We start from the raw sequence: 23377 nt of genomic DNA, 5'->3' as shown, positions 1-23377 counted from the left end.
GCTGCCCTAAGAACAGGCTAACACTGTGTATGACCATCTATTAAAGCACTCCCTATATGATAAATGCTTATGCTAGTACCAAGAACGTGTATGGCTGTTTTAGTGTTAGATCGTGTATAAACAACACGCTAAATCCTCTATTTTAACAAAATCTACCTCATTGAAAAACGATTTGGGCTGAATAGTTTATTGGGCCTGACCATATGCGGTCCAGCTTGATCTGACGGGCTTAGCAAGCTGTAGAGAGAGAGCCCATAAAACGGAGTCCGCCAAGGAGCCCAATTGTCTTATGGGCTGAATCCGATCAAGATGCAAGTTCACACTTCCTTCACAGCCCCGTTGAAAACCACTTTTCTAAAATTTCGTTCGAGAAAACACCTTATGAAGTCTCAGGTCTCAGCCTTTCTAACGAGATCTATTCAGCTTACGTGAGAGATTTAAATCTGTTTTTTCTTCCGGGTTAGGACTAGCACCCCGTGGTTGCCTATGTTATGTTAGTTGCATCCTGCATCTTCCTTGTCATTGTTGCATGCTATTTTTGTTTTTTGAAATGAACGTGGTAGGAGCTCTGCCTTTCAAGTAAGAGGGAAAGAGAGTACTTATTTACAGATCACAGTGGACCTTCTGCCCAAAGAGTGGCAATACACACATGGATGCGCCAAAAACAAATTCACCCGGGATTGAACTGAAGGCATGCTTGAATTGTTCTATGCACTCTCTGGTCCTTTCGGCCACCTGCATGGCAGTCGAGTACACGTTGTCGAAAATACGTCGGTTTCTCTCTTTCCACAAGTTCCACATGATGTAAATAGCTATTCCATTAAAAGCTCGCCTCTGGTCCTTCGGCACCCTCATTGCCATCGCTTCCCACCACTCACCGATGCTGTCGTAATTGCCGGGCTGGTTGTTCTGGGAGAGCGGGAAGTTTTCCCAAGTGGAAACTTGGTTCCATACGCCTGGGAGAAAGGGCAGAGCAAGCAAAGATGTTGTCCCTTTTCCAGAGGGCCATTGCATAGCGAACAGCTATGATGTGGCCAGCCGCGCAATGCCAGGTTGTCCGATGTTAGGATTTTGTTTTGGATTAGGATCCAAGTGAAGAGCTTGCACTTATTTTCTGCTCGGGCTTGCCAAACGAGAGAAGGTTTGAGTTGGCGGTAGGATCCAATGAATTGTGCGCAGTAAGCTAATTTTGTGGAGTATTGTCCGTTGCTAGTCCACCTCCAGGTGATTGAATCAGATTCCCCTGTATGCAACTGCACATCCTGTATGCGAATCCAGAGCGAGACAAATTCCTCAACATGCGTCGTAGACTTGATCTTGTCACGCAGAGATTTGACCCAGGCATTGTTCCTTACTTCTTGTTCCGCCGTTTTGTTTTTTCGTTTCACTAGCTCAAAAAGGTGCGGCCCTAGGTTTCTCAGTGCCTCGCCATCTAACCAGCTGTGGTGCTAGAATTTTTCCTTCTTTCCATTGCCAATGGTCACTGTGGTGGATGCATTGAAGAGGAAGCGACCTGTCTCGTTGCATGGGACCTCCATGCCGACCCATGCTTTATCATCCTCTTTCCATTCTTGCCAGAGCCAGCGCAAGCGTAGAGCCCTACCGAGTTTGTCGAGGTCAATCACTCCAAGACCTCCCATATCCTTGGGCTTGCTGACCGTCGGCCAGTTTACCAAGCAATGGCCGCCGTTTGTATTGCCGCTCCCCTTCCACAGGAAGGATCTTCGAATTTTGTCGATTTTCTTTCTTGCCCAAGCTGCTAGAGGGAAGATTGTCAGGTGGTAGATTGGCATGGATGAAACGACTGAGGTGACCAAGGTCAGTCGTCCAGCTTTGTTCAAGAGGCGCCCCTTCCATCCAGGGAGGCGGCTAGCAATTTTCTCAATGAGCGGCTGCACATGTATTTTTTGCAGGGTTCTTGTGTGCAGCTGCAGTCCAAGGTAGCGGCATGGGAAGGTTGAGCGGGCACCTGGAAACGGCTGTAGCACAATGTCTAGATCAATGTGTTCGCATCTGATCGGGTGTATGGAGCTCTTTTCAAAATTGGTAACCAGGCCCGTCACATTACCAAAGGCCTGTAGGATGTCTTTTACTGCTTGTATTTCATTTTAGTTTGGGTTGATGAAGGTCGCAGCATCATCGGCGTAAAGCGAGGTCCGAAGTTTGGTTGTTGCAAGAGGGAGAGGCGTGAGGATTCCTTGCTGTGTTGCTAGGTCCAGGACCTTTTGGAGGGGATTGATCGCTAGAATGAAGAGCATAGGCAATAGCGGGTCACCCTGTCGCATTCCCCGCTTGTGGCTGAATCTGTCTCCCTGTTGGCCATTTAGGAGTGCTCTTGACGATGCCATGCCAAAGAGGATAGAGATCCACCTGCGCCAGCGAGCTCCGAAGCCAAGTGCCTGAAGGACTTCTAGGAGGTAGCTCCAGTTTATGGTGTCAAAAGCTTTTTGGATGTCGAGTTTCATGAAAAGGGTCGGTGTTCTGGTTTTCTGTAAGCGCCTCACCGTGTTCTGAACGTAAAGGAAATTATCTTGAATGCAGCGTCTCTTGATGAAGGAGCTTTGGCATTTGGAGACCAGGTTATTAAGGTGAGGTGCGAGTCTGTTTGCCAGCATTTTGGAGAAGATTTTTGCAATACTGTGTATCAAGCTGATTGGCCTTAATCCCCCACTTTCAGGGAATCTAGCTTTTTTGGGATGAGGATTATATTCGCCGTATTCAGTAGGTCGAAGTGCTGGTCATTCATGTTGTAGAGTTGAATAAAAGCAGCTGTAAGGTCATCTTCGACAATTTCCCAACACGCTTTGAAGGTGGCTGTGAACCAGTCGGGCCCTGGGGCCTTGTCACCCGGCATGGAAAAGATGGTCTCTTTAATCTCCTCCTGGGAGAAGGGGGTTTCAATGGAGGAGAGGTCCTGGAGCTGGTATCCAAGCGTAGACCAATTGAAAGTTGCTGGCCTATTAGGGCAGGATCCGAGGTGTTGCCTAAAATGTTCTGTAATAACCTTTTCCTTCTCTTCATGGGAGAACACAATGCCATTGTCAGTCTGCAAGAGTTGGATGTAGTTTTTCCTTGATCTTGCATTAGCTCGAAATGGAAGAATTTTGTGTTGGCATCCCCAAGCCGGATATTCGTAATCCGGGATCGTTGGCGACTCCTTGATTTTTCTATGAGGGCCAAACCCACCGAGCGGGAATTGAGGCGTCTTAGCAGGTCAAGTTCTTCTGGGGTGAGGTCTCTGTCCTCTTGCGCAGTTTCAAGCTGTAGGATGACTTCCCTGACCACGGCCAATTGTAGTCTCGTGTTGCCGATCTTTGTTTTTTCGCCAATTCTTGATACTCTTCATGGTGCGTGCCATCTTGATGTGTAGGCGTTTTAAGGGCTGGGTTGAGTGCACTGGCTTGTTCCAAGCCGTATGTACTGCCTCCTAGAAGCCCTCCATACGGACCCAAAAGTTTTCGAAACGGAAGTGGTTGTTTGGCGCTTGGCTAAGCTCTCCGTGAAGCAACAGAGGTGTGTGGTCTGACATTTGGAAGGGGAGAGAGTGGAGGTAGCATGTCGGAAAGATGAGCTCCCATTCTGTTGTGCAAAAAATCCTGTCAATGCGAGTTAGAGTTGGGTTGTCTTGCCCGTTGCTCCATGTGAACCTTCGGCCGTTCAAGCGGATTTCCTTTAGATGCAGTGTATCTAATGTCGCTTTGAAGGAGCCCATCAGCCGAGGGTTTAGATTGGAGTTATTTTTATCTGCCGCTTGGTATATAAGGTTGAAATCGCCGAGTACGAGCCATCGTTCATGACCCTGGTCCGCGAGGTCCTTTAGTTCTTGCAAGAAACAGATTTTATCCGCATCAGTTTGGGGGCCATAAACCACAGTAATCCACCAATCTAAGCCGTCAGCCTTCATTGTGATCTTTGCAGTGATTGTGTTGGTCGTGGTGGAGGAGTTTGTTAGGGAGAAGTAATCCTCAGAGACAGCTAGAAGGATGCCACCTCTAGTTTGTGTAGCTGGGAGAGCAGCGAAGTTGTTCACAAATTTTGCACCCAACGTGCGCGCAATCGTAGGCTGATCCACCAGAGCTAACTTTGTCTCCTGGAGGCATACAATAGTGCCTTTTGTTTCACGTACCAGGTCCTGCACCGAATCTCGACGGGCGCCGTCGTTCAGGCCACGGACGTTCCAGTTGAGGATTTTGCAGTTACGTTGCGACATCAGGAACCAGAAAGGACCCCGGAGAGGAGAGACGAGCCATACAAACGTAGGAATACATTGCAAATTTCAGACGTGAACAGCAATACTTAAGCACAGTTGTCGCATCGATCGGTCGTGGCCTCGCGAGCTGAAGGCCGCTGGCGGCGAGGGGATGCCGAGTCGTCGATGACACTGCTGAGGCGACGCACAGGAAGCCAGACGTGCAGACTCTTGGTGGCTGGAGGCCCCTGGCTGCCACCAAGAGGCTGGGCGCCTGGTTACAGAAGCATAAGCAGCAACAAAAGTAGTAGCAGACATGGCGACGGAGTAGAGAACACTTGCTGGAGAGGACGTGTCCTTGGCGTTCGGAAAAAGGTTGTCGTATCATCATCCTTGGACCTTGGGGTACCCTTCAGCTTGCGACAAGCGTCTAGGCTGCTCGCACCTGAACTGCCGTTGCTCCATCTAGCCCGCAGAGTGCCACCAAGGCCTTGATTACCAGGTCAGTTAAGGGACCTCTAAACAGGCTGATGAAACGTTGCAGGTCCTCTTCTGGTGACTTTTCTTCATCCGGAGTGATCCCCAGGCGCTTCATGAGCACTTGCCGCGCCCGGCTATGCGCATCCCCCAGCGGCCAGGTCATGGCAGCCTATCTCGCACTCTGGCGAGTCGGCTCCTTAGGAGTCTTCTTGGCTCTGTGCGGCGTAGCTTGCTGCTGTTGGTGCTTTGGGAGCAGCGGCGGGTCGACGGGGCGGGTGATGCTGTCGATGAATGATCCTGTCGATGGCGCCACTACTGCTTCAGTCGCCAGCCGGGGCAGCTGATCCTCACTCACCAATGCTGGTGGCAAGGCTACCACCGCTACTTCAGTCGCCAGCCGGGGCAGCTGATCCTCATTCACCAATGTCGTTGGCGAGGCCGCCGGTTCTGGTGGAGTTGCCAGTGAAGGCGTTGTTGTTGCAGCTGTTGGAGATAGCAGTGCAGCGGTGTCGTTGCCGGCTGCTTGATGCCGGGGTGGAGTGCGAGTGGGTGATGTCGGCAGTCTGGTGCTCAGGGGAGAAGTGGTGTTCGTCGTTCCTCATTGCAGGCAGTATGGACCGCAGCTCTGAGTGTACCTGGTGGGTGCGGAGATGAGCGGTGGTCGTTGTCTTCCCCAGCATCATGACCGGGCGGCTTGCAGCTCTGACGCCCCTCAGGTGTTGCTTCGCGTGGACGGTGTCGTGGCTGCGGTTCAGAGCGTGCCCGCCGTTCAGCGGGACGGTGCAGATGCCGTTCGCGGCTGCGGCCGCGTTCTCCACGCGCCGTCCGCCATGCCGTGCCGCCGGCGCCAAGGAGCGAGCCGTGCTCGACGGCCTAGTCCTGGCTGGCCGGCTGGTTGTCATCATGCCGGCGGCGTCCGCCTCCCGCAGCGTTCCTGTCATGGTACCCGTGCCTCGACTCCGAGCGGTCACGGTCCCGCCCTTTGGGCGCGCGCGAGAGGCTGCGGAAGAGGCGCGTGCTCCAGTTGTCCTCTTCGCGGCCGCGGCGGTCGTAGTCGTCGTCGTCTCGGTGGTGCCTGCTCTAATGGTCTGCCGGGGGAGGGTCGTGCCGATCCCGTGGTGCGCGCTCCCCGTCGACGACACGGCAATGCCACTTGTAGTCGTGGAGCGTTGCCCGCCCGTCTCTGTCCGGGGGGTCCTCCCTGAGGTCGAGATGCACAATCACCTGGAAGGTGAGGCCGCGCCGGCCAGAACCCGAGCTCGGAGGAGGTACCATGCCGTCATGCACTGCAATCCCACTATTGGTCAACGTCAGCCATGTTACCTTAGGGATCAGATATGGATTCTTGGTCCAAGCCCAGAGGTTGAGGGCTCGTGTGTCTTCCCGAAGAAGTGAGTTTTCCTCGACGTAGGGGTGTTCGGGAGAAGGGTTAGCTCCCGTCACATCGAATGTTTGAACACTAATTAGGAGTATTAAACCTAGACTAATTAAAAAACTAATTACACAACCTCTAGGCTAAATCGCGAGACAAATCTATTAAGCCTAATTAGTCCATGATTTGACAATGTGGTGCTACAGTAACCATTCACTAATGATGGATTAATTAGGCTTAATAGATTCGTCTCGCGATTTAGCCCAGGGTTCTGCAATTAGTTTTGTAATTAGCTTATGTTTAGTCCTCCTAATTAGTATCCGACATCCAATGTGATAGGGCTAAAGTTTAGCCCCTGATATCCAAACGCCCCCGTAGTGCAGGTCGCAGGATCTGGCCACCGCACGTTTCGCGATGCTCTCGTTCCAAGCGTGGAGAGGAATTCCTTCGAGGCAGAGGCGGACGTGGTACTTGAGAGGTCGCTGTGGTCACCATGCATGGTCAGTTGCCATGGCCTGATGCGGATATCGAGGTATCGAACATGGACCCACCAGAAGGTTTGGATAGTCTTACATATGGGCTGGATATCGAGATATATCTGACATGAAGGCTATTGCATAGGATGGCGTAGTCTATGTAGAAAGATAGGAACTAGTTGAGGATTAGGAAAAGTACTCGTAGTAATAAGAGTAGAACTCGTCTAGTCAAATTCGACTAGTTTTGTTGTAACCAACCGACCTTTAACACTATCCCCGGCAATATAAGGTGAGGCAGGGACCCTCTCCAAATATTTTCAATCCAACCAATACACAAGACGTAGAGTATTACGCTATTCAGTGGCTCGAACCTATCTAAGTCATGTGTCTACATTTACCTTCGAGTTCCTTATCTCGACGAGCTCCACTAACCAAAACACTACCTCGGGCACCCCCTTAGTAGGTTGCCGGGTCTAAACACCGATTGCTGGTGCGTCAGGTAGGGGCTCTCGCTGAGAATCCACTGGCGAACTCGATGGCACAAGTCATCATCAAGCTAATTGTCGCGTTTGAAGCAGACACGACATTCGTCTTCGATTCCTGGGTATGCGTCGCAGACAACGCTGGAAATTTCCGCCGCCACATTGCGTCAACCCTGGAGAAGAAACAGCAAACCATGAAGCTCCAGCATCAAGATCCAGAGGATCTCATCAAGAATTTTGGCAATTTTTCAATTTCTGACCTAGTCAGAGGTAGGGGGGACGGGTCCGAGTACAACTCGACTTTTTCCGCCGGTCGAATTAAACTCTATGAGCCAGCGCATAAGCTATCGTGTGAGTCGGATTATCGCCAGAATCAATTCCCGTTTGGACTCCACAACACGACTAGTAGTTATCACGCTACCCTGTCTAGATCACAATCCGATACAGATACGATCAAGGACTTCGAGTACTATTCAGACTTGGATGAGAAAACTCCTTTATCAGGTCCACAACAGGACTTGGTAATAACATCAATCCCCAAGACAGATTTGTTTATTGGCCCAACATGAAGCCACTTGCTCTCATCAAGAATGACAATTCACGCATCATCGCCTACCTCGACACTCTCCCATACCAGGAGGGAACTCCTCTGTCGCCCATCTATGAGGAAGGCGACACCACACAAGTCATTACTTCAAGCTCGGGAAGCTATTTCTCAGAACGAGAACTCTTCGCTTTCATTACTGGACAAGAGGACGAAGAAAAAGAGTAACAGGACAGAAACCCACGACATGAGCGTTAACCAGATGGCATCTCGGAGGATGAGCTCACCGCTAACATTGTCGGAGAAAAGACTGAAGCTCAAAGAACTCGATGATGAGCAAGGAATGTCGCAAGAGCAGAGGGCCGTCGCCGCCTTGCAGCAGACCTACCAATCCAGAACTTGGATAACACCTTTGAAGCAGTTCAAACGCGTGACCATCATACTCCCCTAGCTACCGTCGCATCTATTGATCTCATCACCCGCCTGATGCCTCAGAACAAGTACACCAGACAGTTGGCTCAACTGACAGAACTCGCGTATGAACAACTTGATCAGCATAATCCGATACAGTCAATCCAACGCTCCCCATCCCAGCGTAGTCAACATGGCAGCAACCATGCAGGCCTTCCGTCAAAACCAAGAACTCGGAGGCGCCAAACAAAGCCAAGCTGGAGCTGAAGGTAGTCAGGCAGGACCCTCAGGTGGTCGTGGCCACCATGGGGCTAACTCAGAACCCGAACACGTAGCAGAAGACCTCCGCAACAAAATCAACGCCAGCCACGATGCCCGTACCATCATTGACGGATGGCGCCGTGAGCGTGAGCAAAAAATCAAACACCCAGGAGATGATTCTGATGGGTTCCCCGTCTTCTCAAGACATGTGAGGAGGATAATTGTACCCAAAAAGTTCAAACCTCTGGGTATCACCAAGTACGATGGCAAGCAGGATCCAGTCCAATTGCTACTGTGGTACTCGCTGTCAGTACAAGTAGTTAGGGGAAATGACGACACCAAAGTCATCTACTTCCCTATCTGTATGGAGGTAACACCACTCACATGGCTTGAATCATTGGATAAGAACTCTATCGACTCGTGGAAGGACCTCAAGATAGCATTCACTAACAACTACGCAAGGGTAATGCAGTGTACTGGCAATAGAATCGACTTGTCCCAGGTCAAGCAACAAGAAGGCGAGACCCTGCGGAGCTACTTACGTCATTTTTTCGACAAGAAGGCCACAATCGTGGATATCACCGAGCGTGACGTCATTGACTGTTTCCAGAACGGCCTCCACGATCACCGGATGTTCCAGGACTTCGGCAGAAAATGCCCCACTGATGTAAAATCCCTCGAGATCATGATATAGATGTGGGCATATGAAGAAGACAAAGAGATCGAAAGGTTTGAGTCCAATCGCAACAAATGCCAGAACAACAACAATCACAACAATGACCAATGCAACAACAAGAACCACAACGATCACCCCAACAATGACAACCGAAATAACTACTCGGGAGGTTACAACCGCAAATGCAAGCCAGACAACATTGTCGCTGCAATTTCGTAGTCGTCCAAGAAACGTGGCGGCAGAAATCAAGACAGGCCCTTGTTCAACGAGCTCTTGAAGAACTAATGCCCATGGCATTCATACCACAAGCACTCTATGATAGATTGTTTCAGTCTACGAAGAGTCATGAAGAACCTACCAGAGCCATCTAGTACCAAAGATAAGGGCAATGCCAAGGAAGACGAAGACGATGGTGATAATGGCAAATTCCAGAATCCATCCAACACCATCAACGTCATCTTCGGCGGAACTTCGGGTACTGCTACTAACCGGTCCCGGAAGCTCACTCTTTGAGAGACAATGTCCATTGAACCTGCAATGCCAATGTTCCTCAAATGGTCCGAGGTGCCAATTACCTTCTCCAGGAAGGACCAATGGAATAGTTTCTTAGACCCAGGACGGTATCCCCTCGTCTTGGACCCAATTGTCGCTAGCTCTAGACTTACTAAAGTCTCATCGATGGCGGTAACGGTCTCAACGTACTGTTCGCCAAGACACTAAAGAAGATGGACCTCGACATCATCGACATGCTCACCCCAACGAGGTCTCCGTTCTATGGGATTGTCCCAGGAAATGCGGTTGTACCCATCAGATAGGTGGTTTTGCCAGTTACCTTTGGGACCAAAGAACACTACCGGACAGAATACATCCGTTTGAGGTGGCGGATTTTGAAACATCATACCATACCATCCTCGGAAGATCAGCATTGGCTAAACTCATGACCATCCTGTACTACGTGTACTTAGTACTCAAGATGCTGGGACCCAAGGGAGTACTCTCCCTGCGGGGAGACTTGAAGAGGTCATATGACTACGACACCAAAGCTGTGAAGCTAGCAGCAACTATCCAAGTACCAAATTTGATGATGCAAGTTTTCATCGCATCCAAGAAGCTGTCCCTGACAAAGCTCGAGATCGCAAAAAAAGAAGTCGGGTACAACCAAGGTCAAGCCGACAAGTGAAGTAGACGTCAAAGCCATTGACCTTGAGACTAGTGATAGCTCCAAGACAGCCCTGATTGGCATAGGGCTGGATCCTAAATAGGAAAACGCGCTCATCAACTTCCTTCGGGCCAATCGAGACATCTTCGTGTGGAAACTAGTGGACATGCTGGGGGTGCCCAGAGTGTTGATCGAGTACTCACTCAACGTGAATCCAAAAGCTACACCTACGATGATTCGCCCAAGACAGAAGGGAAGCCATCAAGAAAGAGTTGGCCAAACTACTCGTGGTGGATTTCATAAAAGAAGTCTATCATCCAAAGTGTCTCATCAATCCTGTCCTGGTGTGAAAGAAAAACAACAATGAGTGAAGGATGTGTGTCGACTACACAGACCTCAACAAGCACTATCCAAAGGATCCCTTCGGGCTCCCTAAGATTGATCAAGTCATCGAATCCACAGCTGGATGCACCCTACTCTGTTTCCTCGATTGCTACTTGGGGTATCACCAGATAGCGCTCAAGGAGGAAGACCAAATCAAAACCGCGTTCATCACCCCATATAGAGCTTTCTGCTAGACAACAATGTCTTTTGGGTTAAAGAACACATGTGCTACCTATCAATAGGCAATCTAGGAGTGCTTCAAGAAGCAGCTACACCGCAACATGGAGGCGTACGTGGACGATGTGGTTGTAAAGATGACAAATCCCGATGACCTGATTGCGGATTTATCTGACATGGAGCTATGGCACAGGACGATGTAGTCTCATGGAAAGACAGGAACTAGTTGAAGATTAGATAAAGTACTCATAGTAATAAGAGCAGAACTCGTTTAGTCAAATCCGACTAGTTTTCTTGTAACCAACCGACTTGTAACCCTGCCCCCGGCAATATAAGGTGAGGCAGGGACCCTCTCGAAAGCAATTCAATCCAACCAACACACATGACGGAGGGTATTATGCTATTCAGTGGCTCAAACCTATCTAAATCGTGTGTCTACGTTTACCTTCGAGTTCCTGATCTCGACGAGCTCCACTAACCAAAACACTAATTCGGCCACCCCCCTTGGTAGGTTGCTAGGTCTGAACACCGACACCTCCTGCACGGTGAAATGGGAGGAGAACACCCTCTCGATGACGTCAGTGTTGACCTCTGCCCTTGCATAGCCAGGCAATGACCGCATTGGCCGAGAGGCACTCCAGCTTGCGCTCCATGTTGTGGGTGGCAGAAGCCACCGCAAAGGCCTCCCCAAGGCGCGTTGCTGGATCTCCTTGCCGAGCCATGGCTGGTTGCTGTAGCGGCGGGCATTTGGTGGCGTTCAGTGGTGGCGGAGGGGGTGGTGGGGTGGGCTGGGCAGTTCTGCTTCTCTGGGGGCACTGTCGTGCTTTGTGGCTGGAGCGACGGTAGTAAAAGCACTTCACCGGGTCTCTGCAATCAGCAACAAGGTGGTCTCTGCCAAGACAGTGAAAACATTTACCATTCAAGCTTACCGATAGGTTGCTGATGCTTGTGGCCGAATGACTTCGGCGCTTGGTGGTTGGGCGAATTGAAGATGGTGTCGCATTGAATTCCTTCCTGCGCCACCAGTATGGCTATCGCGCCGGCTTCCACCCTTCCACCTCCACTGCGTCCTCCTCCTCGCTCTGGCTGGGGAAGCGAGGTTCAGTAACGGCAGGGGAACGGGCAGTGCCGGCCGGTTGGGGCAAAATTGAATGCCCCCCGCTCCATCGACAGGACGTGAACCGGTCTCGGAGGAGGAAGCAGTAGTGAATGCGGATGTGAGGCAGGATTTGCTGGGCTAGCTCTCTAGCAGGTGGCAGGGCGAGTGATGCTCGGTGGGTGGGGATGCAATAAAGCAGAACTGCACCCGCTTGGCAGGTTTGAAGGTAGCGCACGGCACAACTGAGAGGGGCAGTGAAGGGCAAAACTAAGGGTCCTACATGTCGACGAGCAGTTGGATCTACCCCACTATGATGGATTTGAGGCGGGGGCGCAGCGGGGGTGACGACGGTACAGGGCAAGGACGGTGGCCTCCGGTGGCGTGAGATCCACGAGGGACGATTTGTGGGGCAAACTGGGAGCGATCAGGCTTGGCGTAGGCAGATCTGGGTGCAGGGAAGGTGTCCTAGCCAGCGGGGAGAGGGGGGATTTGGGCTGGCGGCGAATCTGGGCTCGGTGGCCGTGGGGGCGAAGCGAGAGGTTGGGGAAAGAGAGGCCATCCTTGTTGCATGCTATGCTAGACTTAGCCCGTGCGATGTATTGCCAAGAGGTTTTCAAGATGAGCGTGAGAAGTTCTTATTAAAAAAAAGGTGCAGGGTGAGAAGTCAATATAAAGAGCTCCATAAAAGGAGATCCAACATTAGTTCTTACTGCGATGGGTGGATGAAGAGCAAAGAACTTACCCAGGCCACCTCGGATCACATTCCAATCAATAAAAACATCTTGGCCCTTGTGTTTTCTTCTTATTTTGCTGATGTACACAAAAGAATTAAGGGACATTCTCGATTCTTATTTTTTTTAATTCAGGAATAGAACATTAGCACCTCATTCCTCATATGCACATAATTAGTATAAATACAGAGAGGGATAACTCATGGTCCATCACCTTATCAATGCAATTGCTAGACTAGATACTTTTATTAATGTTCAATCCATCTTGAAATGTAAGATATTCTAACATTAGACACGTGTTTATAAGTGGTTGAGGGTAAATTAGGACTCATTTTATTAATTAAATTGTTACACCTCCTTTTTCTCTCATGGCTTATCTTGGGATTGGTTAGTTGATACCTCTGGTGACAATATGCATTAATGGACTAGATAAACGGCTAATCAATTCTGTGACTTACACCAATCAAAGACTATCCACTATGCTTTAATCGTTCTATAGATTATATTGCGCCATTGATACTGAATAAGGAAATCGATATATTATATAAAAGATGAATTTAACATTTACTCCCTCCATTCATTAGTCTCCGTCGTATTTGGCTTGGGCACGGTGACCAATTTCACGAGCAAGGAGTCCCGATTGACAATAAATCCGAAGCTTTGTTTTACTGTGCCGGCGTCGGTTGATTTACCGATAAATTTGCCACTAACCGCGCTCCAAATGTTGTTACCGTGCTAACAGATCACATTTCCTTCTTTTTTTCTTTTTGCCGCGTCCTCCATCGGCCGCCCATCTCTTTCTTTCTCTTTCTTCTTTCTTTAGCCCACCCGCGATGAAAAAATTGGCCTCCATGCCTCCAATTTTTTGCTCCTGCATTCAAATTTTGTAGCCAAATTTTTTTTTGCCACCATTGTCTTTCTTTTTCCTCGGTGTGCCATGTTCTATATAAGCCGGTCATGGCTGGCATCCTTCCATCTCTCTCTATCTCCGATTTAGAGATTAAATAAAACCAATGCTCGGGTTAGAGATCGACTTAAATGAAGAGCCACCAGAATCAGTTGTGCCCATAGATTGGGATGATATAGCGGAGTGGGATGGCCCTGCTCATGAACTCGATTATGACATGGTTTGGGATGAAGGAAACCAAGGTGATCGGTTAATCATGATCTTCGATGTGCTAGGTGCTTCCTTCTATTTACCATCTCTAATTTTCTGTATATGTGTTTCATGTCATAGGTGATGAGCATGAAGAAACAGAAGTGGAAGTAGATGTCGATGCCCTGCAAGATTTAGTAACTGGTGCTGGAGATGGTGACCACGTGGCTTCAGGGGCTGCTGATGAAGATGAAGGATCAGGTGATGCCCTGGATCATTCAGTAAACCGATTATGTTTTTTTTGAACTGCAGTCGGCTTCAGAGTTCATGTTCCTGCATTTGTTTTCTGTAAAGTGCAATAGAGTTCATGAAGGTGATGCTGATGGAGTGCAGTTACCTAAACCTGCAGCCGATGGTGTGCAAGCTTCAGGTATGGTTATTCAGTCTGCTTTTTCAGTTAACTGTAATAGGGTTTCAGTGAAGTGCACTAGAGTTGTAGTGACCTGCATTAGGTTGATTTGTCATACATGTGTCAGTGCTATTCCATACAAGCTTTAGTAACTGTTTTCATACAACTTTTAGGTTCCAATGACAAAAGGAGGAAGTACTATCCGGATGATCTAAAGATCGCCATATACATTGACTTGTTGTCAAAAACTAATCCACCTATTCTTTTCCATGGAGTTTCAAAATCAGTAGCTGAAAAATTTGGTGTCCCTTTAAGAGTTGTACAGGCCATTTGGAAAAATGGTCAAGATGGTGGCATACAAGGAATTGTGAACAAGTATTCTAAGAATTGTGGTAGGAAACGAGTAGAAATTGATTTGGAAGCCATGAAAAACATCCCTCTCAAGCAGCGGTCAACCTTTCAAGACCTCACTAATGCTTTAGGAGTGAAGAAAAGCACTCTTTATAATCGTTTCAAAGAAGGCTACTTTCGTCGTCACACTAATGACCTTAAGTTTAGTTTAACCGATGAGAACAAAACTCGGGTAAATATTGTTTGTCCATGATGAATGTCTTATCTTTCAAACTCATGTACAATGTTGTTTACATTGACGAAAAATGGTTCTATAGGACACGTAAGAACTAGAAATATTATCTGGCCAATGATGAGGAAAGACCATAATGTACTGTTAAAAGTAAGAATTTCATAGAAAAGGTCACATTTCTAACTATGGTTACAAGACCTAAATATGATGCAAATGAAATTGCACATTTGATGGTAAAATAGGGATTTTTCCTTTTGTCAAGATAAAACCAGCAAAAAGAAAGAGTCCAAATAGGGAGAGAGGTGCCCTGTAACTAAGGCAATGGTGTCGGTAACAAAAGATGTTAGTCGAGACTTTCTGGTGAACAAAGTTCTATTAGCATTGAAGGCAAAGTGGCCAGCGGAAGAAAGAGGGATGCCAATCTTCATCCAACAGGACAATGCAAGGACCCACATCAACGTAGATGATCCAATGTTTGTGCAAGCCGCCGAAGCTGATGGTTGGGACATTAGGCTAACATGCCAACCTTCTAACTCACCTGATCTGAACGTCTTGGATCTTGGATTTTTTTCCAGCAATCCAAGCATTGTTTGAGAAAGGTACACCAAACAACATTAAAGAAATTGTCCAAAAGGTGGATGAGGCATATCAGAACTACCCAGTGGATAGATCGAACCGAATTTTCCTAACCCAGCAGGGTTGCATGATGGAGATCATGAAGCATAATGGCAGCCAGCAAAACAACATCTCTCACATGAAGAAGAAGACTCTGGAGCTGCAAGGATGTCTTCCCATTACTTTGAAGTGCCCTTTGCAGCTTCATAATCAAGCCATGCAATTTGTCGGTACTTAGAATTGTTTTAGGCTAGATAGAATTAGGATGGAGTTGCATTGTCAGATCAGGTTCAGGAATTAGACTTCATACTTGTATTGTCGGATTCATCATAAGACTTTGCATTGATCTGCTAATCTCAATTTAAACTTGTTTGCACTGTTCATCATCACATAACAAGCACTAAAATTGATCAAAGTAAGAATACTAATTATTGCCGTACATGTCAGATTTTTGTGCAATCCAAAACAAAGTTATTGCGGCATCATTGACATCCTGTTCATGATCTCCATACAACCGAGGAAGGCAGACAGGGAGCAACAACTTAGAAAACTTGTCCCTCTCCTTGTCAGATTGAAATTTGCTAACCTCAATGCAAGCCAGCTCCAGTAGGGCATCAACAACGACATCAGGTTCATCTCCTTCGGCCACGTCTCCTTCGGCCATGGCCAGTTGGGAGTCTCCTTCAGTCATGTCTCCTTCGTCGCATGAATCCGGTGCCCTGTTCACACCACGAACAAGCTTCTTTACCATAGGTGATTCCTGTTGATCCTCTTCTTCTTTGTCGCATGAATCCGGTGCCCAGTTCACACCAAGAACGATCTTCTCATCGACGGGGCCGACCTGACCATCCATGGCTCAAGACGCCACTATGGTGCTGAGGCTCGACGATGGCTTGGGGACTCAATGGCGCTGTGTCGCGGTAACGGAAGAGGCTAGTTGATGGGCAAGCAGAGGAAATGTCGGATACGTATAAGAGATAACGGAAGGAGCGGCGTAGTAACGACTCCGCAGATGAAATGAGGCATCGCGCGCCCACGCTACCAAGAAAACCGGGATGAGAAGCTAATACGACGGAGACTAATGGAAAAAAGGAAAACGCTCAGGCGACGGAGATAAATGAATGAGGGAGTAATATTTACAGCCATGAAAACAACCTACAAATTATATCGTTAAAATTCGCAATCCACCTTAACATCAGAACAAAATAAAAATAGAGTTGAAAACTACAAATAAAGTTCAGGATAGAGGGGACGGTTTTGCTTTGAAGTCTCGACAGATAATGAAGTGATGAATAAGCAACTACTCCGTGGAGAACATGATACAAAAGCGGCGAGGCTACCGTTTCCACTGGGCCGGGGGAGGGGGCGGTGCAGCCTCAACGCCTCCCCCGTATTTGGCAGCTTGCGCCGGTCATCAAAGCAATCTTCTCGTGTATGCGGTTTTGGTCGATACAACTTATTACTTGCCTTTTTCTTCGTAGATTAAACAGAAGTCAAATTATTATTAACAAGCAAAATTCATGACCTTAACAAAGCAAAGTAAGCATATCATGCTCTTGCACCACAAGTTGTGCCAAACCAAGCAACTTGCATTATTGATTCAACACACAGAAAAAATCATGCAGTAGATAGATGTAGCCATCGCAATAACAGCAGTTGAGATCTTTGAAACAGTGTCATAGTTGCAGTAAATCCTGAGACCAGACCATGATCCCCTGACACTGCCTCGAGCGAACGTTGCTCTCTACTCCGTCGAAGTAGAACTCCTGAAGCTCGGCGCGCCGTCGCCGTCGCCGCCGCCCCCGCTGACAGGTTGGTCGTCCAGCGGGGCGAAGGCCGTGATCGCGCCTCCCTCCGCGCCGGGACCTCGTACCAGGCGAGGCGAATCGAATGCGAAACCGGCGAACCGCCCGTTGGATCTCGCTCGAACGGCCCGCTCCTGCCCCATCCCATCCGACGGTTACGGGGCTCGGCATCGCGCACGCCAGTAGGACGGGGACGCCGGGCCGCGCACCGGGTGCCCCTGTGTGCGCCGCGCACTCGCGTCGCGCCGCAGCCCCACCTGGTGGCCACCCTCTCGCGTACTCGGCGAACGGGAACCGGGCCAAGGCAGAAAGCGCCCGGGAGCGGCGGGCGGCAGAGTCCGAGCCGAGCCGAGGCCCGAGCAGTCGCCGCACGCGGCCACGCGCATCGGCACCAACCCAAAGTTACACGACATAGGGGGGGTGCCCTGGCCCCCCTTCCGGCCTTCCCCTGCCTGGCGGCCTCCCTCCCCTGCCTCGTTCGCGTTCGCGTTGGCTTGCCTTTCTTTTCCTCTCGCTCTCCGCCTCCCTCGACTCGAGCCGCTTCCTTCCTCCACCCACCACCTGACCTCCCCCTCCTCTCCTCCTCCTCCTCCACCTCCTCGCTCTCACCCCCGGCACGAACGCCGCGCGCCGAGCGAGGCCAGCGGCCGGAATGCCCGCGCAGAAGCGCCCGCTCCCGTCGTCCGCCTCGCCCGGCCCCGACGCCCACGTCGAGGATGAAGCCCCTGTCGCCGACGCGGACGCCTGCGGCGGGGGCGCCCGCCGGTCCCCAAAGCTGGCGCTGAACGGACCGGAGGAGCGGGTCGGCGGGCCGCGCCAGGCCAAGGACCGGCGCCACGACGGTAGTACCGGGCTTCTCGACCACGCGCCGCGGCCCGCCGACGCGGGCCGGTCGTCGCTCCTCGCGATGCGCGTACGCATCGCGCGGTGCTGTTTGCCTCTCCTGTACGGGAGTCGCTGAGCGCGTGCTTGTCTGGTGGGCTTTGGCAGATTCCGACGCTGACGACGAGGAGGAGGAAGGAGACGGCGAAGGCGGAGCCGGCGGCGGGGGCGACGACGACTGCGACAGCCAGTCGTCGCAGAGCGACGGCGAGATGGACGAGTAAGTGAACCGCGAACCGCCCCCTCCCTTCCTCTCCTCCGCTCTCCCCCGCCTCCTCCGCCGTCGCCTGCTGCTCTGCCTCCCGCTGCGATTCGGCGTCGTCGTGTCGTCACGTCCCCGTGCGGGGTGATGGGCTGATGGCTCGGCGGGGTGTTCGCTTGGGCCGCCGCCCGCCAGCGGGAGGTGTCTGGCGCAGCCGCCAGCGCTGGCGGTTGGCGGCGGCCGCTTTCTTCGCATGACGTCGGCTCGAGCGCTCCCTTCGCCTCCTCGGCGTGGGATCTTCGTGCTGCGTGACTTGCGTGCTGGCTCGGGCTCGTCGTGGCGGCGGCGGCGGGCCACCCTGAGTTGTTCTCGTCCGGTCGTGCCGGTGGCTCAGGCGGTGGACGCCTCGTTCGTGCGGCGGCGGCGCAAGTGGTCCCATCACCGCCACGGCCTGGGATCTTTCCGTAGCATGCATGCTTTCGTCATGTCGCACGGCTCCGGAGGTGCCGTGCTCGTGATGGCAAATGGGGGGCGCATCCAGGGTGGATCGTCGCTTGCCCAAGCTGTTCTGCCGGAGCCGCCAGCCACAGCTGAATCGGCACTCCTGTTCATCGTGGTTCAGCCGCGCACTGGAACAGTCGCTATTCTTGCTTCTGAATCCTGTACGGCTACGGCGAACTCTTTCCTGTGCCTTGCTGCTAGCCTGACCTCCAGGATCGCAATGTCTTGCCATGCATAGGCGACCGTGTGAGCTTCCTTGCCAGTCTGCCACCCGTGCACCCGTGTTCGTCATGTTGAATGGGTTTCGTGGAGACGCCGTTCTTTTAACATCTGGTTCTGGAGTGGCATTCAAGCTCATTCATCCCATGTAAGATCTTCTCGTGGGGGTTATCAATCATATCACAGACGCCAGGGGTCTGTTCTTCATGTTTCCAGCTGTTCATGGCTTGAGTTTCGTTTTTTCAGTCATGGATTGTGCCGTCAAGCTCTGAATATCTGGTATCTTGTTCTACTATTGCTATCCCCACCCCCCATGACTGTGATAGGACTTACCCTGTTTCGGCGCCTTAACTCATGTGGTGCACAAGCTTTTCTTGTTCTTTTGATATGTAGCTATGATGACCTCTCCATCAGCTGTTTTCATGTTTTTCCTTGCAGCTGAATTTCATAAAGTTAACTGTATCAGAATTCTTACATCTTTACTTACCCTTTTCCCCATTTATACCTTACATTTGATACTTGATTACTGTTATAAGGTGCAAATTAGCTCAATTTCTGTGAGATCAATGCGGTTTAGTCACTAGCGAGTCTCTTTTGCTATACATTATTCAGTCCAGATAATTCTGTAGCACATTTCTGGTGATATCCTATTTACCGTGGTTGGCTCTTGGATACTATTGGTTTATTGAGTCCGCCAAAATATATACTAGAACACATTTTCTTCTGCTTGTGAAGTATGAGTCGGCAAGCTTAAGAGCCCTCTCTGGGGTCCAATTACTGCTTTAAGTGCTAATAGTTTCGATTGCCTGCAAATAAAGAAGTGCTAATAATTTCCAGCTCTTTTCATCCTGTCCTGTGATTCTCTTGTCCGATTGTGAACATCACCTTCTTCATGTCCTACCTGTGTAAATGATCTTTTCGTGAACTTTGTTTTGCATACATTGCAGATACATAGTTGATGTGGAAATGTATAATAAATACTTATCCTCACTATTGTCAAAAGCTTCATACTGGTACCTAAATGTTTTTTTTTCTTCATACAGGTTTATACTTGTGAAACTAATGGATGTTCGGAAGGAAGTGCAATGCCCTATATGCTTAGGTAACCATATGCTTCTCTACTTGCTTTCAGATTCAGAGTTCTTCTGACAACTTCACTTGCAATTGGATATAGATGTTCCTGTTATCTAGATGTGAGGATATTAATAGTATTTGCTACAAAGATGAAACTAATGAATTCCACAGGTTACATGTATGCAAGTATGTAAATTGTTAAATAAGGAGATGTATGTGGAACCTCTTTTCTACTTTCAAAAAAGCCAGAAAATTGAATCGTGATCTTCACATTTTATGATTTCTTTTCCATAAGTGGCACCTAGCTGGTCTACATTAGGAATTTCATTTGTGAAATTGTAAGTAGCGTCTTTCTGCAAAATATGCATACCTGATCATCTGTGTCCCTCTTATGGTCCTATTTTGCAGGCATTATTCGGAAGACAAGGACAGTCATGGAGTGCTTGCACCGGTTTTGTAGGGACTGCATAGATAAATCCATGCGACTTGGGTATGGTCCCATATGTTATTTGTCTAAAATGTCCTGTGCCAGTGTCATTTCTTAAAAAGTGGAAGCCTAACATGGCTTCAGTGTCAAGCCTAAAAATACACTTTATTTTTATGATAACTTGAGTGCAACTTTCCTTTTGCAGAAATAATGAATGTCCAGCGTGCCGCACTCATTGTGCAAGCAGGCGTTCCTTGAGGGATGATCCTAACTATGACTCTTTAATTCTGGCTTTGTATCCGGATATTGATAAGTATGAGGAAGAGGTATAAGTTCTCCAGTAATCGCACTTTGCTTTCTTTGGTTATTCTGCTGCAGTGCTTCTAATTTGTTCGATACTACAGGAACTTGCTTTCAGCGAACAGGAAAGAACCCGTAACAAAAAGGTAGGCCTATCTGTCTGTCAATCAGCAGTTCATTTGAAGCTGGAGGGAAATGATTTCTCTTTGTTGTTTGGCATTTTTGCTCTTGTTGTTATTTACATTGGCTTCATGTCTCATGGAAGATTCAACAATCCATTGCTGAGACATTTCGGAGACAAACAGAAGCACTTGTGAAGAAGCGCTCCGCTGCAAAAGCACCAGATGCAGCTTCTACAAGAAAGACTCGACGGAATATGCGGTCAAGGAGGAGAGGGCGAACTAGTTCTCCTGACATTGTCCCAACTGATTTTGAAGATGAGGATAGAGAAGAAAATGGTAATGATGGAAGCAAGGAGTCATCTTCTGTTGATGACCGCTCCCCAGAAGTAAGGCCGAAAAGAGCTCGGAGGTGGCCCGTGCCACGGCGTTCCCCTGCTAAGACTATTGGAAGCATGGACAATGGCATTGAGGATAATGACGACTCAGGAGGTGCTAGAGACTTGGTGACTGCTGCTCCGCTGCGCGGAGAGATGCTCGCATGGGGGAAAAATGGCACCCGCAGCCAAACCCGGCATGGCAATGCCAGTGGGTCCAGTGGAAGGATGGCCAAAGGTGGCCGTGTTGCCAAGTTGGTGGATCAGCTCCGTAATGCTGATGACTTTGATAGTAAGGTAAAAAGAAAGTACATTACATGCATGGGCTTCTAATTTCTGTTGCAGTTTCCAATTTTGCTTCAGAATGTTCATAATACTAATGGACTGACAAAAAAGTTGGTTAGAAAGGGTGGCCGAGGTAGAACTTGTACGAAAAGTCCATGATTAGTCGATTAGGTCTGCTGAATACTGTGTTTCTTTCTTTGCAGTTGAGCTTGTATCTTGTCCTGCTTCCACTTGATGGACAAAGTGTGCCTAAACTGGAAAAGCCCTACCTCAGTTGTCAGCCAACACTATCTGTTCAGCATCTCTGCCAGGTGATCATTTGCTTCCAGAAACTTGTTAGTTCTGAGCAATTTTAGTTTACCAGATGAATAAGCAAAGACCCTGCATCTGGATCTTTGCAGTTTGTTGCTCTTCAGCTGTCTCGGCAACCCAAAGAAGTTGAGATATACATTAGGAAAAGCTCCATGGATGCATCTTTGTCAGCCAATAACACCTGTAAAGACGAGATAAAGCCGGATCAATCTAATGGTTTGGAAAGATTGTGGGAAGAGAAGTCTCTTTCAGAGCTGTACCCTTCGCTCACCACCTGTCAAGGAGATCTGGTATACTCAATCTCCAAATTACTGCCCAACCACTCTTGCATCTATTTCATTGCTGCTTCTTTTCTAACTCCAATGCATTGTTTTCCCATCTACCCCAGGAATTGCTATACTCCCTGAAAGCACAAGGACAAGTGTAGATCAAATTTCTTCACCAGTTTTCCTGCACTATCTGCTTGATCAATCGCCTCGGATACCATGGTCTGCAAGGATCTTCACCTGGTGGAAGCTTTGTACATAAAGCATTCGATATAGAAAAAATGGCGCAAAATAGCCTTTTATTTACGGTTGCCTGTTTTAAATCTGCTCTGATAAGTTGTGAGATATGTAACCGGCTCATTGGTTAAGAATGTATGGAACTGAGTAGTGGCAATCTGAAGTTACTGAACAGGCCAGACAAGTGCCTTGAGTATTTGTTGCGCCCAAGTGGAACTGATTTAAGTAACCGAGCAACTCTCTTCCCAGCTAATCTGTGGCTTTGCTGCCGTCATCTTGTGTGCTGCGTTCGCGTAATCCATGTTGTCACTGCACGTGTCAGTGGATTAGATTGAGTTGTTAAGGTGACAATGCTAAATTACACGGATAGAGGTATAGCTCGTAATATCTGAAGCTTTGTGGGGTTAATATCGGAATTTTGTATTTTTTTAAACGCGAATAGACAGTAGAGTAGCATCGGCCCTGAAAAGTTCAGTACAATAAAGTTCACGGTCGTTGCTTGACCTGTGCGAAGCTGACATAGTATATAACAGGTCACGTTGCTCCGCAGTCCACTAGCCTTTCTTCGATGCTGGCGTTTCGGTCAGCAAGGCCAGACCAGACCAGACCAGACCAGGGCGCCCGAGTTCAAACTGTCCAGTGGGGCCCAGTACCGCGCAGGCCACGGTACGCCGAGATTTTTTTATTTTTGTATTTTTTGCTTTTATGATTTTGCAGAAATAAATAGCCGATCCAAAAATTTGCAGAAATATACCCCTATTGAAATAGCGGTAGGTAAAAAAAATGGAGTTACCGCCAGTTCAAACGATGGTCGGGTGATGTGGCAGCGAACGGGTAGCTAACGGTGGTAGCCGGTTACCGCCATTTGAGACGGTGGTAGCTACCCCCTCTCACGATTTCGTCGGTGGGAGATGGTGGAGCTAGCTATAGCCAGTTGAAACGACTAACCAGCTATAACTTCGAGTATTTTTTTATTATTTTATTTTCGTGTAATTTTTTCTCTGAGTTAAAAAAAATATAAAGTTACATTGCAAGTACTAAATATTTAAATTTGTCAGTATTGGTTGCAATATAAAACTTCCTAATTTGAGAAGGATAGAGCGTTTCGAGGAAATAATTAAAATTGAATTGCCATTAAATACATAGTTGTTTCCAGCGAAATTACAACATATAAAAATAAAATTCGTACATAACATACGAGCACCAACGACTGTAAACTGAACAATT

General features: G+C 48.8%; 1 protein-coding gene and 1 pseudogene across 1 annotated transcript; one reads left to right on the top strand and one right to left on the bottom strand.

Annotated features, from left to right (window-relative positions):
* Positions 1-5694: 5694 nt before the first annotated feature.
* LOC140222158 (uncharacterized) lies at positions 5695-11333 on the bottom strand (annotated as a pseudogene).
* Positions 11334-17398: 6065 nt separating this feature from the next.
* LOC117846850 (putative E3 ubiquitin-protein ligase RING1a) lies at positions 17399-22403 on the top strand. The gene is made up of 10 exons (XM_034727949.2): positions 17399-17791; positions 17940-18051; positions 19797-19855; positions 20236-20317; positions 20460-20580; positions 20659-20700; positions 20820-21347; positions 21539-21646; positions 21737-21937; positions 22036-22403. Exons 1-10 carry the CDS (start codon positions 17602-17604, stop codon positions 22072-22074), a joined length of 1482 nt encoding a protein of 493 aa, XP_034583840.1. The 5' UTR covers positions 17399-17601; the 3' UTR covers positions 22075-22403.
* Positions 22404-23377: the final 974 nt, after the last annotated feature.

Source organism: Setaria viridis, chromosome 3, assembly GCF_005286985.2.
Source record: "Setaria viridis chromosome 3, Setaria_viridis_v4.0, whole genome shotgun sequence".
In the NCBI taxonomy this organism is placed as follows: Eukaryota; Viridiplantae; Streptophyta; class Magnoliopsida; order Poales; family Poaceae; genus Setaria; species Setaria viridis.
The sequence above is the reverse complement of the archived record's forward strand: the minus strand, read 5'-3'. Positions and strand labels throughout refer to the sequence as shown.